Source organism: Podarcis gaigeae (genome assembly GCF_964106915.1).
Source record: "Podarcis gaigeae genome assembly, chromosome: 13".
Lineage (NCBI taxonomy): Eukaryota > Metazoa > Chordata > Lepidosauria > Squamata > Lacertidae > Podarcis > Podarcis gaigeae.
The window spans coordinates 21,423,876-21,438,425 of record NC_139689.1 but is presented as its reverse complement, the minus strand read 5'-3'; the positions used below and the strand labels follow the sequence as shown (position 1 = coordinate 21,438,425).

Genomic DNA, 14,550 nt, shown 5'->3' with positions numbered 1-14,550 from the left:
GCGTTGAGAGAACAAATAGACAATGAATGAATAAAGACACACACGGAGATCCTCTTCTTCCTCTCCTTCCCAGATCTTTTCACATCACAATTGTTCTTTTTAAGTTTGGCTTTTCTCTATCAGTTTGCACCTTCTTTTAAACTGGACTGTGTCCCAACTTTGATCCTGGAAGCACTTCAAGTCCCTTCATGGTATATAGACAAGGAAAAAGTTCCAGAGGAGCAGCTGCATTAATGTGGTGCACCAAATATAAACCAAGAGGCAACCTTAAAAGTTTTGTCATGGGCTCAATGGAAGTTCCTTGAGCAATTATGTATAATCATGTATATATTCCCATTTGTGTGGGTAGAGAAACATATTATATAACATAATTTGATTAAATCCAGTGTAATTCCAAGCATGTTTGCTTGGAAGTTCAGTGGGACTTTGCAGCTAGCAAATGTGCTCAGGGTTGCAGTCTCAAATTGTCATTTGTAGTGTACAAATGGCGCTTACTCATAAATTAAAGACAAAGTGCAGGTATGTGTACATATGCCTGTATGCAAATGGAAAGCAGAAATATATGTACTCAGGACTGTTATTTCCCTTTACATTTCTCCCAACACTACAATTTTGTACTTTAACCACATTTGAAGTATGGCATGAGAGTTTATTTCTTCATTAGCTGTGTGGACAGCAAACTCATACGTATACTCACAGCTACATAACAATTAGGGAAATATCATAGGCAAAGCAGCTTCATCTTTGTAATAAGGTTCCTGTATATTATATTATATTAATGTATATATTTTTAGGTATACATGCACGAGGAAACAAAGTATGGCCACATAACTCAGACAAGCCTGTTTTCAGTACGCAAAGGGTTATACAGAATAAATGGGGAATGTGTTCTTTCAGGGAGGATGTTTAAAATGATGAAAATCAGATAAGTATAATTTACCACTGCATGCATTTTTAATGCCAAGATCCTTGTTCAGGGCAAATCTGCACTTTTTAATCAAATCGGGAGCTAGGAACCCCGACTTCAGCATCATATAAAATGGATGATTTTTTTCTTTTCCTGCCAGCCTTGCAAGGGAAGTTCTGAGTTAAAATCCAATATACCCCTTCTCTGTAATCAGCTATAAAGTTGAACCTTGGACCAAAAAAGGTTGATGCATCCAAAGTATTTGTGTCTGTCCAGCAGACTGAGAGCCAGTACCAGCTTCTGTGCTAAGGGAATTTATTTTTAACCAAGTTCACCTCTGCCTCTCTATCCCATCCTCACCTGTGATGTGCAAACATTGCTTTTATTCTTGAAGCTGAAAGAGAAGGCAAAGTCTTTTTGTCCTATAGGAGGCACTAGAGAGACAGTGCCAACACTGCAACAGAGCCGAGTCTTTCTTTTATCCTTTTAGCAAACTCTGCACAAATTTCCGTGTCCCTTTGCTGGAGATCCTTGCTGTGCCCCCTTCCCTTTCATATTAATTCTCTGGCTTTCGTCTTCCCTGCATGATTAGCAAGCCAGTGCAGAAATTCTGGTTCAGCTTCTTAGGGAATTCAAAGGAGAGTAGATATGTGGGGGAAGGGAGGGGGGCAGAGAGGATTTTTTTTTTTTAAGGCTTTTAATGACTCTTGTGAATAATGACTGCAGAAAGGGAACAGATTCCAGATGCTGGCAAGAGCCAGCTACAAAGGGTGGCTTCTCTTATTTATTACAATGTGGGGCTCAAGCATCTCAATTCTCTAGTCTCCCCTTGTGCTAGTTTAAACACCTCCTCACTCAGAGAGTTTTGGCATTCAGCAGCCCAATTCAAATTTGCCAGCCTCCATTCTTGTCCCAAAGGCTACAGAAGTTCTGGTCCTGAACACCATCTTAACCCACAAGCCCATCTCCTCCAATGAATCTAGGAGACCTAGTTGCCAGCTCTCACTGTTTTAACATTCTAGACTCAACACTCCTCTAATTCAATGACCGCTATCCCAGTATATCCACTCCCCTGCTTTAAAAAACCAGCAGTTCTGGAGCAGTTCACATATTTCCCCCTGCAAATCCAACTCCTTTCATGGCAATTGGGGAACTGTCATTGCCATTGTCCCTCCTCATTTCACACTCCTGGAGCCTTATCTGCTACCTACTCGGTGACCCACTAAATCTCCCCTTGTATTTCCTAGAGTCACTCTTTGTCCCCTAAATCAAGAGTCCTGCCATGTAATTTTGCCTCTGCTCTTAAATCACTAAACTCAGTGGGTCAAAATTTCAGATATCCAGTTAATTGAATACGGATTCATAGTGCAGGTTAGAGTGGTAGGTACTCTTAAAGCCTTCTGTCCACTCAATTTCCTTCCAAGACCAAGATGATCCTGGCTTTGCACGTACATACATACGCACGCAAGCACACATCCCAACTCAGTAATTCCAGTCTTTCCACAGAAGCTCTTGCATATTCTTTCAAACATGCATTCACACACTCTATCACTCTTGATCCTGTGTGACCTCAGTGGTGCCATCTGTGCCCCACTCAGAATGAAAGGAAGCCCTCTTCCTGCCCTGCAAATGCAGCAGGGCTGGCTTACTGCATTTCAAAGTAAGTGAAGATATATACATTGCCATTTAAACAGAGACCCCATGTGGGACCGCACTGTCCACAATCTTAACTTACTTAACTGCACCGCCGTGTGGCTTTGCTCAATAACTCAGCAATCCGAGCATCCCATTCCTTCCTTACTTTCTGTCAATCTGTACTCACCCCCTGCTTTCAGTTCACAGAGCCCAAACATCTTTACTGTTTAGTCCTCTCTCCTCACTATCTGACCCCTCTACATACCCTTCACAGAAACCCCTGGAGTTTCAGAAACCCCTCTTGCCAAATCGCACTTGACTCCTTTCCATCAACTTTTTCTCTGAAAATCATGGGTGCCTGGGGGTCCCTGAGCAATCCTTTACCCACAGCTCTCCACAGGAAGCAAATCCCACCCCCACTCCCCCTCCAGTATTGTGGAAAGATGCCCACTTTTACCCCAGGCGCTGAAGGACTATTGCGGTTTAATCCATTCCCTCCCCTTCGTTCCTTGCCGCTCTCCATGGTACTGAACTGCAGTGTTACATCCAGTAATAGCGGCAGCAAAAGGGAGATAATTCACACACACACACACACACACACAGAGAGAGAGAGAGAGAGAGAGAGAGAGAGAGAGAGAGAGAGAGAGAGAGAGAGAGCTTTCTCCCTGCCTGTAAGCATTGTTGATAGAGGTTATTCTATGATGATATGTATAGAGAGAGGAAGAAAATGATACAACTGGAGAGAGAATTAATGAATTAGTACACTGTGTCAGGTGGGGGGCGGTGTTGACATACATAATGTCCAGTTCAGCCATTAATACTCTGAAGAAAGGGCCAAAGCACTGCAGCCTCGGGTGTCCCCCTTTTTTTAAAAAAAAAGGCTGGCATTGAGGTGTGTGCATTTGAGAGCAAGGTCGTTTGAGCATCTTTACTTTGTTGCATAATAGTTTAATGTGACACAGATTTCACATGAGAGGGGTGAAGAGGGGGTGAGGGAGCTGAAAGATGGGGTGAGAAAGGATGACAGCCAAGGCCATATATATATATATCGGGAAGTCTGCATTGCTTTCTGAGCTCCTGGGCCCCTTATTGTGCCCAGGCAGAAGGATGTATGTGTGGTAGACTTTGGAAAGAGCAGCAAGACCATAATATGGGAATAGTGAGGAGACTGGAGAAGGGAGAGGCTGTCTTAGCCTTCTCCACAAAAATGCTGACTTCTGTTCAATAAACAAACTCCAGGACCCCAGACTTGAAACCGGTCTGCTAAATTCCCTTGTCCTCCGCTGCCTCTCCAGTGGCCTTTACGCCCCTCCCCATTTTTCTCCCCTTCCAGAAGGGAGCTAAATCACAGCTTGTTTTTTACCTCTGGCCTGAAATCAACCTTAAGTCTTTCCCTTCTCAACACTCCTTCCTCAGTTTTTTCTCCATCCTTCAGCCTCTGACCCCTGCCCATAAACCCATGCCTTCCCCCCTCACCTTTTTGCTGATAATGTATCTGCTAACCTTCACCTCACAGATTTTTCTCAGCACCTTTTTCTTCCCCAGTTTTCTTCTTATCATGCTCCCTGCATTAAGCCAAACTTTGTTTCAAAACACCTTCTCCAAACCATTCCGCTCACTGTGTTCTCACTGCCAGCCCGCTCTGCTGCTCCCCACTTGTGAGACACTTGCAGCAGTCATCACCTTCCTCTAGAGCTTCCTCGATGAGGGGGGGAAGAATGAAATGCATAACTCCGATGAAGCGGACTCTCTAGTCCAGAAAACCTTACGCCATGGAAAAAAATAAGTGTTGATTTTTCAGGGGCCACACGATGCAGCAACAGACTGACATGGCCAGCCCCATGAAACATGAAAACAAGAAGCACTCCAAAATAATTTCAAAATCTACATTAGGGCAATACCTTTATTAGGTCAACCAAAATATTACAAACCACATGCAAGCTTTCTCCAGAACCTTTCCTTTTCATGTGTCTCCAAAGTAAGAGATCTGATGAGGGTTGCAGCATAAGGCCCCTTCTGCACCCTTCATATGCATGCCGTTGCTTGAAGTTCAACTTATCTCTAAAACTACCCATATCTGCTATATCGGCTTATTGTGCCTACCTCCACTTTGAAATATCTCTGCTGGAAACAGATCTGACACCAGTTATCCTCAGGACGTCATTGCAGCCTGAATCACAGTCCTCTGCAATGACCTAACTCGTTACAATGCCACTTTATATAACTTCCATCCATACAATATTAAGTTAATACTATTAACCAATCCCTGTGTGTGTGTGTGTGTGTGTGTGCGCGCGCGTGCGCAAGAGGCAGGGAGGGGTTACTTGCTCTTCTTTGACATCTTTCGTCATACCATATTTGCCCATCTCAAGGGTCTAAAATAAGCTTCCTGCCACTTCTCTCCACAAATCTCACTCTGTGCCACCGAGTACCCAGGAGTCTTGTGCTTCCAAAGCCCACCCTGTTCTAAACCTCAACCAATACTTCTATTGCTATTCCCAGAGGTCCCAGACATCCCGTCTGCTCCAGACCATGACAGACTCTCCTCCTCTGGGAACCCAGCTGTTCTAGATCCACAGCAGCCCTTGCTTTATACCAGGAGTAGCTACCGTGGTGTGCTCCACATGATTTGGACCACAGCTCCCAACAGCCTCAGCCAGCATGGCCAATGGTCAGGGATGATGCATGTTGTAGTAAAAAAGAAAACCCAAACATTTGGAGTGCATCACATTGGTTACCCTGCTTTAACTCAATAAACCCCATGCTTCTCCCCGAATAGCTAGCATTCTCCCTGAATAAGTAGCTCTTCCCTTCCCTGCCCACCTCTGGCAATCCTTTCCCCTTCTGAATGCAGAGGTCCTGCACCAAAGGACAGCTCTCTTGCAAGTTCCACATTCATAGGTAACTTTGGCTTTGCAAGGAGTAGAAAGACCAGTGAGAGCTGACTTTCTCTTCTGCTGCTCAGAAGAAGAGGTGGGTTGCTGATGTGCAGTTAAGTAACTTTGGACTTAGGGGGAGAGTCCTCTTAAGGTGGCAATGTGTATGACTTCACCTACTTCCAAATTTAGTCAGCCGGCTGTGCTGTGTCTGAGTCCCTGCTACTCATTCTGCTGAGTGGGCCCCTGGACTTCTGCCCCAAGTTCCAGCCACTGAAGGTGCCTTGCATAATGTCCAGGGAACACCTCGTAACATTTGCTGGATTTGTGATAATAATTTGCCCCCATCAGCTGTCCAGTTTGTAGAGTAGAAGCTTTGAACAGCCAAGGGGGAGAGCCAAAGTCATCTCAGGGTAACGGTGGCGGCCAAACCATGACTCTTCCAGGGACCAGAATAACATGTCCTCCGTTTTCTTCTTCTTGACTTTGTGCCCACCACCAAGCACACACACACACACACACTTTTCCTTTACTTCTCACCCCTACTGGATTCCCCATCTGCTACTTCAATATGCTTCCTCATTCATTTCAGCCAAAAGGGGCTATTTCTGTGCTGACGGAAGGACAGCTGGATCCCAACCCAGAGGGGTGGGGGCAGGATTGGGTTTGACAGGGTGGTGGATAGACAAAACCTCTATCTTTTCAAACAGGGTCCTAATAGGTTGGATGGAGAACTGGAGACTTAGGATTTGGAGGCTATTTGGAAGAAGAGAAGCTCAGAAGGTGGAAAGAAGGTGCTAGTAAGCTCTTCTCTTCCTGGCGTTTCCATTAATTCTCTGTGTCTGACCTTGCATCAGTTCCGTCCCGCACCAGAAAAACAAATTTAAAAATGGTTCAGAATCAGATATATGAATAATATTTCTTCTCTCTCCCATGTATTCTGCCCTGAACTCTATTTGCTGACACACACCATCTTTCCCAGGAGGCATAATTCATTATTTCTACCAAAATGAATTGGGACTCCCAGAGCTGCTAAAAGGGGGACCCATATAGCTGTCTTCCTCATTAGTTTGTGTGTGTGTGTGTGTGTGTGTGTGTGTGTGTGTGTGTTTTGGAGATAATGGCTGTAAAATGGTGCATGTGTGGGGAGGAGGAGGGTGTACAGAGAAGAAGGCATCACCAACCCAATATATTCAGCAGCTGGGAATATTATATGAGAGAACAACTCAAGACTCTGGAAGTGAGTCACCAATGCTAGATGGTCCCCAGGAACGTTGCTTTCCTTTGGGATCTCAAAAGGCCTCCCTCCCTTCCCTCCCCACCTTGGAGAAAAATGATAGACCTAAAACACACACACAAAAATCAAGATCAGAGCATCAGTTCCATCTATCCTCTATACTTTCTGTTTATTCATCTATCCAATCACTGCTTTCTCTTTCTCTTCTCCTCCCTCCTCCCATGCCTTGTCCTGTGCTTCCTGGATCCCTTGGCTTGCCCATTCTTCTCCTCCTCCTTTCTCTCTCTCTCTCTCTCTCTCTCTCTCTCTCTCCCCCCCCCCACTTCCTGGGCACCGCACTGCGCTTCAAAAGAGATTCTAGGGTTTGTGTGCAGAAACTGCTGACGGGACGGGAATTCTGTGCAGTGCAGAGATCCAGCGAGTGGAAGAGAAAGCATAGAGATTGCTTTGCAGAAGGAGATGGGGATATGGTGTGTGTGTGTGTATGTGTGTGTGTGTGTGTGCGCGCGCGCGCGCGTACACACACACATCCATAGTTAAATGTGTTAGTGTGGAGCGTGTGTACACATATGTGTGAGCAAGAAAGTGTTCCTGCATTGCACAAGGCTATATGATTTCTGTCTTGGGACATGCATGCTAAGTGTGTGCATAAAGATACATGGGGCTATCTGTATCTGTGTACAGCATGCCCAACTCCATGTACATCCATGGAAGTATGTGGGTATGTATGGGTGCAAGAAGTGTTGCCTGGGAAAGTCATGTTCCATGCAAGTGTAGAAGCATGTTTGGATGTGCTCAAATTGAACAGTCATTTGCTATGTGCATAATAACAAAAGATTGTGTGTGTGTGTGTGTGTGTGCGCGCGCGCGCGCGGGCGGAAATCAGGGCTACCTCTATAGAGATCTACATATTTATGAAAAGTATATATAACATGATCTATAGAATATATGCCTATGTAAATCTGCACACAATGTATACTGAATGTCTTGTGTGCCTATTTGTGCGTATTTATGTTTGAATGTGCACACATGCTGAGTTTGGGTTGCAGATTAGTCTGCAACTAAACCAGCTTAAATCTAATTGAAATCAGTAGATACGGCATAAGCTCATTAAGCAATGAGCTTGTTTAGATGGACTTGCATGGTGGTATGTGTACAACCACAGAGATGCATGTGCATCCCTGATTGTGTGTTCAGGAAGGGATAGGAGTGCAGTGAAAGGAATGCATGAGGGTGTGTTAAACTTGTGTGCAAACGCACATTAAGGTCTGTGTACCTACAGGCCTGCAAAAGAGCACAGCACTGAGCGTGCTCAGTTGGACTGCCTGTGGTTGGGAGAAAATGGATGGAAGTTGTGTGTGTGTACATATGTGCAAGGCATGTATATGTGTGCAGGGTGAACACACAAAGGAATGCCAGGTACAAAAGGGCAGGTAGCTTCTTGTATACACGTGAGGAACAGCTCTTTGCTGTGTGCATTGACACAAGGTCTATGGGAGAGCATGTGTAGGTCAGTGTAGGTGCACAGATGTTGCCCAGTTGTAGAGGAATGGCTGAGCAAATGGAGGGGCAGACATGCATGCCGTTATGTAAGGAATCTGTCCCTGAGGACAGCAGTTGGGTTGTGCTTCCAGTGACAAAGCATTTTGTGGTAATGTGGCAACTGTGTGTGTGTGTGTGTGTGTGTGTGTGTGTACCCAATGGGAAATGTGAATGAATTACAGAATTTTCTGTGGTAAGTCTATGTGCAGGAAAGCACATGACTGCTTGCATCATTGCTTCCCTTCACAGGTTTTAGCAAGGCACCGGAGTGGGGGAACGGTGTAACAGAAGGTGTCTGGGTGCTGAGCATCCGGCACAATCCTGAAGCCTCAGCAGAAACCTCCTAGCGCTCTTTATTCATTAATCAGAATGCAGATGTTAAGACTGTTTAAAAGCTCACTGGTGGGAATATTGCATGAAATAAGTAAAAAAAAAACCAAAAAACCAAACAAACGGGAGGAGGAAGAAGGGGAAAGGCTTTCCCCTCCCCTTCTCGCATCAAAGTTTTGCTGTGAAAATTGGAAAGAGAATGGCAATCAAGCCCCCTACTCAGTCCCAAAGTTTCAGAGACACTTACAGACAGGGTTATTTTTTTCTTTTCTTTTTCTCATCTATAATTTCTCATCTGTAAAAAAACAATAATGATGATCTGCCCTAATAGGGCAGTGAGAGACTCAAGGGTAACACCAGGAAAGTGGAACCTGGTGCCCTCCACATTTCGTTAATTCCCATCTTCCATCAGTTCCAGCCAGAATAGATGGGGATCAGGAATGGTGGGAGTCAGAGTCCGAAAAGCATGTGGGAAGGCCACACATTTCCCATCCCTGCCTTAATCTTCATCAAAGGCAACTCAAATCTTACCCTGAGGAAAAACAGTTTTTGCAGCCTACGTACTTCATGCAAATCAGGGAATAACTGCAGTCATAAGGTCCACAGAGTTGTTTTCTTAAAATTCAGGATGAGAATCTTAGGGTATTGAATGACCACTATGCTGGTTTTCAAATCCTGTGCTTCTAAGGTACAACTGCAGTCATATGGAATATTTATTTGATTGCAATAATATGTTATTTTTTCCCTCCAAGGAGCACAGGGAAGCATGCATGCACCTCACCAGCACAAACTATGTATTCTCGCAGGGAACCGATGAAATAGATTAGGCTGAGAGGTAGCAATGGACCCAAAGTCACCCAGTGGGTTTCTTGGCTGAGGAGGGATTTGAATCCAGGTCCCCCTTTATTTCAAGTCCAAACTTTGGCCTTATGCCACATTGAGAATGTATATGTGCCACACTGTGATGTATCCTTGTATACAGACCCAATTAAGAGTTACGGTAATAGCAGTAGCAATTTTATATATAAACTCTCATTGGCCGAGAGAGCCAGTGTGGAACAGTGGATTGTGTGATTAGGGAGACCTGGGTTCAAATTCCTGCTCAACCATGAATTTCAGTAGGCCATCTTGCTACCTAATCTACCATACAGGGTTGTTGTGGATAAAGCATGAAGGAAGAGAAAGAGATGTGTCGCCCTAAGCCCTTTGGAAGAAGGACAGGATAAAAATGTAATAAGCAGCTGCTCCTGAAGAACAGTAATAGATGTGGTGGTTGCCGGTATTTTGTATGGCTTTAAGACAGCGTCAGCTCTCAAGATGTTTCTGGACTTCAGCTCCCATCATCCCTGATTATTGGCCAATGGTGGCTGGAGCTGATGGTTGCCAGAAGTCACAGCAAAACCTGGAGTGCCAGGTTTCCCCACTCCTGATTTAAAAGGTGGTTAGACAAATTCATGGAGGATAAGGCTAGCAATGCCTACTAGTAACGATAGGCCAGTGGAACTTCCATTGAGTATGCCACTGACATCAGGTGCTGGGGAGCCCATGGTGTTGTGTTCATAAAGGACAGCCCATACTTCAGTGGTGGAGCTATGGCAAAAGTCCCAGGTTCAATCAAATTGACAAATGTCTCAGCTGGCAGGTGCTGGGAAAGAGTTTCTGCCTGAGACCTTGGAGGGCCACGGACAGTAAGGGCAGTCAGTAATGGACTAAAGATCAATAGCCCTGACGGACCTGGTGTAAGTTACCTTTATAGGCTGCAGAAATGTAAGTCGATAATTGTTTATCATTTATGATTTGTCACTTTCCCTACTCTAACTGTCTTAAGCCTATTCTACTTATACAGTACAATGAGGTGCTAGAAAGGACTGCAAGGGGTGTGGGGGATGGAATACTATTTTTAAATGCTCCAGTTTTGCCCCCCCCCTTTTAAAAAACCAAAACCTTCTTGCAAGCAGGCAACTAGATCATCAGAAGCTGGACTACTTTTCTACTTGCAAAGATTAAAACAAACAAACAAGGGGAACATCGAAAAATGTGACCGTAATCTCTCACACTAGTGAAATCCAGTCCAGCCTACAACCCCCAAGTCTTAGCTTTGCCTGCATGCCTTTCCACTTGTTGGCATAGAGAATAAGAAAAGAAAAGGAGCATACTCTGTTTTCGTTTGCCATGTGGGTGGGTAGGGATGGATGCTTAAGCACAAATGTGTTCCTTTGGTAGGGGATGCTGTTCCTTCTCTGTCTAGTCTTTTCCAAGAATGCATGAGCACTAATGGCTTTCTTCCCCATCCTCCCCTGTTACACACCTTCTTTCCCCACGCCCTGCCTCTCTCTCCAGTATGTGGCCTTTGCCTCGCTCTTCTTCATCCTCATCTCCATCACCACCTTCTGCCTGGAGACCCACGAGGCTTTCAACCACATCACAAACAAGACAGAGGTCATACAGTCAGAGAACGGCACCACCGTAAAGGTGGACTTTGAGATGGAGACAGAGCCATTCCTCACCTACGTGGAAGGGATGTGTGTCATCTGGTTTACCTTTGAGTTCCTCATGCGTGTCATCTTTTGCCCAGACAAGCTGGAGTTCATCAAGAGCACCCTCAACATCATCGACTTTGTGGCCATCCTGCCCTTCTACCTGGAAGTGGGCCTCAGTGGCCTCTCGTCCAAAGCGGCCAAGGACGTGCTGGGCTTCCTGAGGGTGGTAAGATTTGTCCGGATCCTAAGGATCTTCAAGCTGACAAGGCATTTCGTAGGGCTGAGAGTCCTAGGCCACACATTGAGAGCCAGTACCAATGAGTTCTTGCTCCTCATCATCTTCCTGGCCCTGGGGGTCTTGATCTTTGCCACCATGATCTACTACGCCGAAAGAATCGGGGCTGACCCAGACGACATCACAGGCAGCAAGCACACCACCTTCAAGAACATCCCCATTGGGTTCTGGTGGGCGGTGGTCACCATGACGACTTTGGGTTACGGTGACATGTACCCCGAGACCTGGTCAGGCATGTTGGTGGGAGCACTGTGCGCCTTGGCTGGCGTGCTGACCATTGCCATGCCCGTGCCCGTCATCGTCAACAACTTTGGCATGTATTATTCGCTGGCCATGGCCAAGCAGAAACTACCAAAGAAAAAGAACAAGCACATCCCACGAGCCCCCCAGCCTGGGTCGCCCAACTACTGCAAACCGGACATGCAGTCCCCACATCGCAGCAACCAGGGCGACTCATGCCCCCTTGCTCAAGAGGAGATCATCGAGATCAACAGGGCAGGTAAGGTGGGGGTGGGAAACACCCTGAGGGCAGAAATGCCTAAAAATGCAAACTATTTGCATAAACAGTCTCAGTTACATACTGAGGAACTGCTGTTAGGAGGTTGCCCCAGAGCCTATGCACACTGAAGAGGATTCTTGGGCATCTTAGAGAGTGCGCTCTCATTGTTCCCCTCCCTGTGAACCTGAGAGTTACCCTTAGAATGCATCCTGTACACCTCTTTGCACTGCAGAGGAAGGTTGGTAGTCATGGGCAAGCTGTCCTTCAGGAAAGTTTGTCCATAGCTCATTTGCTAAATTTTTTTCTCAAAAAAATAAGCAGTTCTGCTGTAAGCCACTTGTGTAAAAAAGGACAAACAAATTTAAGTAATAAATAAAATAATAATAAAATGAATAAAATACTTCCAGGCCTCCTTTCCAGGTCTTGCTGAACCTCAATTTGCTTGCTCTATGCATCCCACAGCTGTCTCCATATGGTAGGTTAGGATTCCAGCACCCTCCCTGAGATCAGAAGATCAAGGACGGTGTGAGTCATCTACTCCAACCCCCTGCAATGCAGGAATCTTTTGCCCAATGTGGGGCTTGAACCTCAATCCTGAGTCTCATGCTCTACTGACTGAGTCATGTTAGTAGAGTTTTGTCAGTGCCATCAGTAAACTCTCTTTGAGGTTAAACCCTAATGAATTCCAGACATGTAAGAAGAGCCCTGCTGGATCAAACCAAAATCCATCTAGTACAGAATCCTGTTCCCCAGAGTGGTCAGCCAGATGGCTTCAGGAGGCTATAACCAGGACATGCAGGCAAGAGACTTCCCCCAGTTTAACCTCCTCCACAACACAGTGTGTGGTATCCAATGGGATACTGCATCTGAACACAGCACTTTTAAATTCTTCTGTCATTGCCAATAGGCCATTGATAGAAACATCCTCCTCCATGAATTTGTCCTATCGTCTTTTAAAGCCATCAAAGCCAGAGGCCATCAGCACATCTTGTGGCAGCATATTTCATAAAGTGATCTTACATTTTGTAAATAAACAGTTTGCTTTCTCTGTCCCTGAATCAACTGCTAATCGATTTCAGGTCTCGGTCTCTCTCTCTTACACACACACACCACTCAAGTTCTAGTAATATGGGAGAAGGAGAAAAGAGATCTCTGTAGATAATTTCACCACATTATTCTGTGGAACATAGTTTGAAAACTGCTACTCTAATCCAAACTGAACCTTGGAATAATTCTTCAACCAACTCATCCCTGCTGCTTCTGACAGCAGCTAATACAATCAGTAGCATGGGAAACAGCAATTTTAAATTCAAATAATAGTCTCCTAGAAACGTGGAGGATATTATTGTGTCACATTCTTTTCCTTGTCTGATGCTTTGCTGCATCGGGTGCTTCTCCCTCCATGCCTTACAGTCTCTATAGCACAGTTTCTGCTCTTGTGAGAGATATAATATAAGAGAAAGGCTGGAGGAAAGTGAAGCATGTTCCCTCCAAACAAGCTGGTTGACTGTTATCTGGTATAGTTTCAGTGGAGTCAGTTTATACATTGCTCTGCCAGCCATTCCAGTGTACAACAATCCAAAGCAGACAGCTTGTGCCATATACACGTGTGTGTGAACCAGTACTGTGATTCCAGTTTATGATGTGCACTGCTCAAGTGCCACACATATGCAGAAACCTAAACTCAGTGAGGAATTCAGCATCCAGGGAATCTCTGTTTTATTTCTCTAAGCAAGTTTGTAGCCCTTAACAATTACAGAGAGATGCAAAGAAAACGCTTTGAAATTTTAGAAGTCTTTCCAGAGGGGTCCTGTGCTCCCTTTCTTGCTCTTTGCCCTTCCCAATAAGCAGAAGAGGAAGCAGAGTAAATTTCATTAAACAAAATAGATAAGGAAAGATCTATAGCTCGTACTTTGCTGATGATATGAAAAAATAGTACAGACTAAACACAGCTCTACTGCTACTTATTCATAAATAATATTAAACCCACCTTATCTAATGAACCCAGTACTGCTGCTTATGACTGATACAGATCTCACAGTTAAAATAATAAGCTGCAGTATTTCCCCCGCTTTATGACGAACCTTTAGGGTAGGGGTTTCTTTTTCCCATTTTACACATAGCTGAGCCTAAGCCATACCAGCTTGCCCAAGGCCACACAAAACTGTGAGCAGGACAGAATCACAGGGCTCCTAGAATCAAAACCAGTTATTGATTCACTGGCTCAAAATCCAGCTGCCAGTCTCTTAAAACTATCTCATCCTCCCCCCTCCCATTGATTGGCCAAAGTTCACTGGTGTGACTGTGGATGAGCAGACTCCCTTGGCCATTAGATATGGGGGGAAAGCCAGAAATAATAATAATATAATAATAATATTTTTTTATTTATACCCCGCCCTCCCCAGCCAAGGCCGGGCTCAGAGCGGCTTACAAGCAATAATAAAAACAAGATGAATGATTACAACTTAAAAACAAAAATAAAATACAACATTAAAATAATGGAACATTAAAATATTAAAATGTAGCCTCATCGCAGGAGGAGAAGGAAAAGAAAGAGAAGAAAAAAAGAGAGAGAGAGAGAGAGAGAGAGAGAGAGAGAGGGAATCAAATTGGCTCCAAGCCAAAGGCCAGGCGGAACAACTCTGTCTTACAGGCCCTGCGAAAAGAAATCAGATCCTGCAGGGCCCTGGTCTCATGAGGCAGAGCGTTCCACCAGGCCGGAGCCAGAGTTGAAAAGGCCCTGGCTCTG

The 14,550-nt window shown here is 45.0% G+C and overlaps 1 protein-coding gene across 7 annotated transcripts in view; it reads left to right on the top strand.

Moving 5' to 3' along the window:
- Positions 1 to 14,550, top strand: part of LOC310829504 (voltage-gated potassium channel KCNC1-like) — a 64,286-nt gene that overhangs the window by 10,997 nt on the left and 38,739 nt on the right. For all 7 annotated transcript variants that reach the window (XR_014557293.1, XR_014557294.1, XR_014557295.1 and 4 more), the window contains exon 3: positions 10,868 to 11,801. Coding sequence is in view for 4 of the 7 variants with exons in the window: in XM_083708063.1 (XP_083564189.1) it covers positions 10,868 to 11,801 (934 nt within the window). In the remaining 3 variants the exon portion in view is untranslated. The remainder of the gene's footprint in view (positions 1 to 10,867; positions 11,802 to 14,550) is intronic.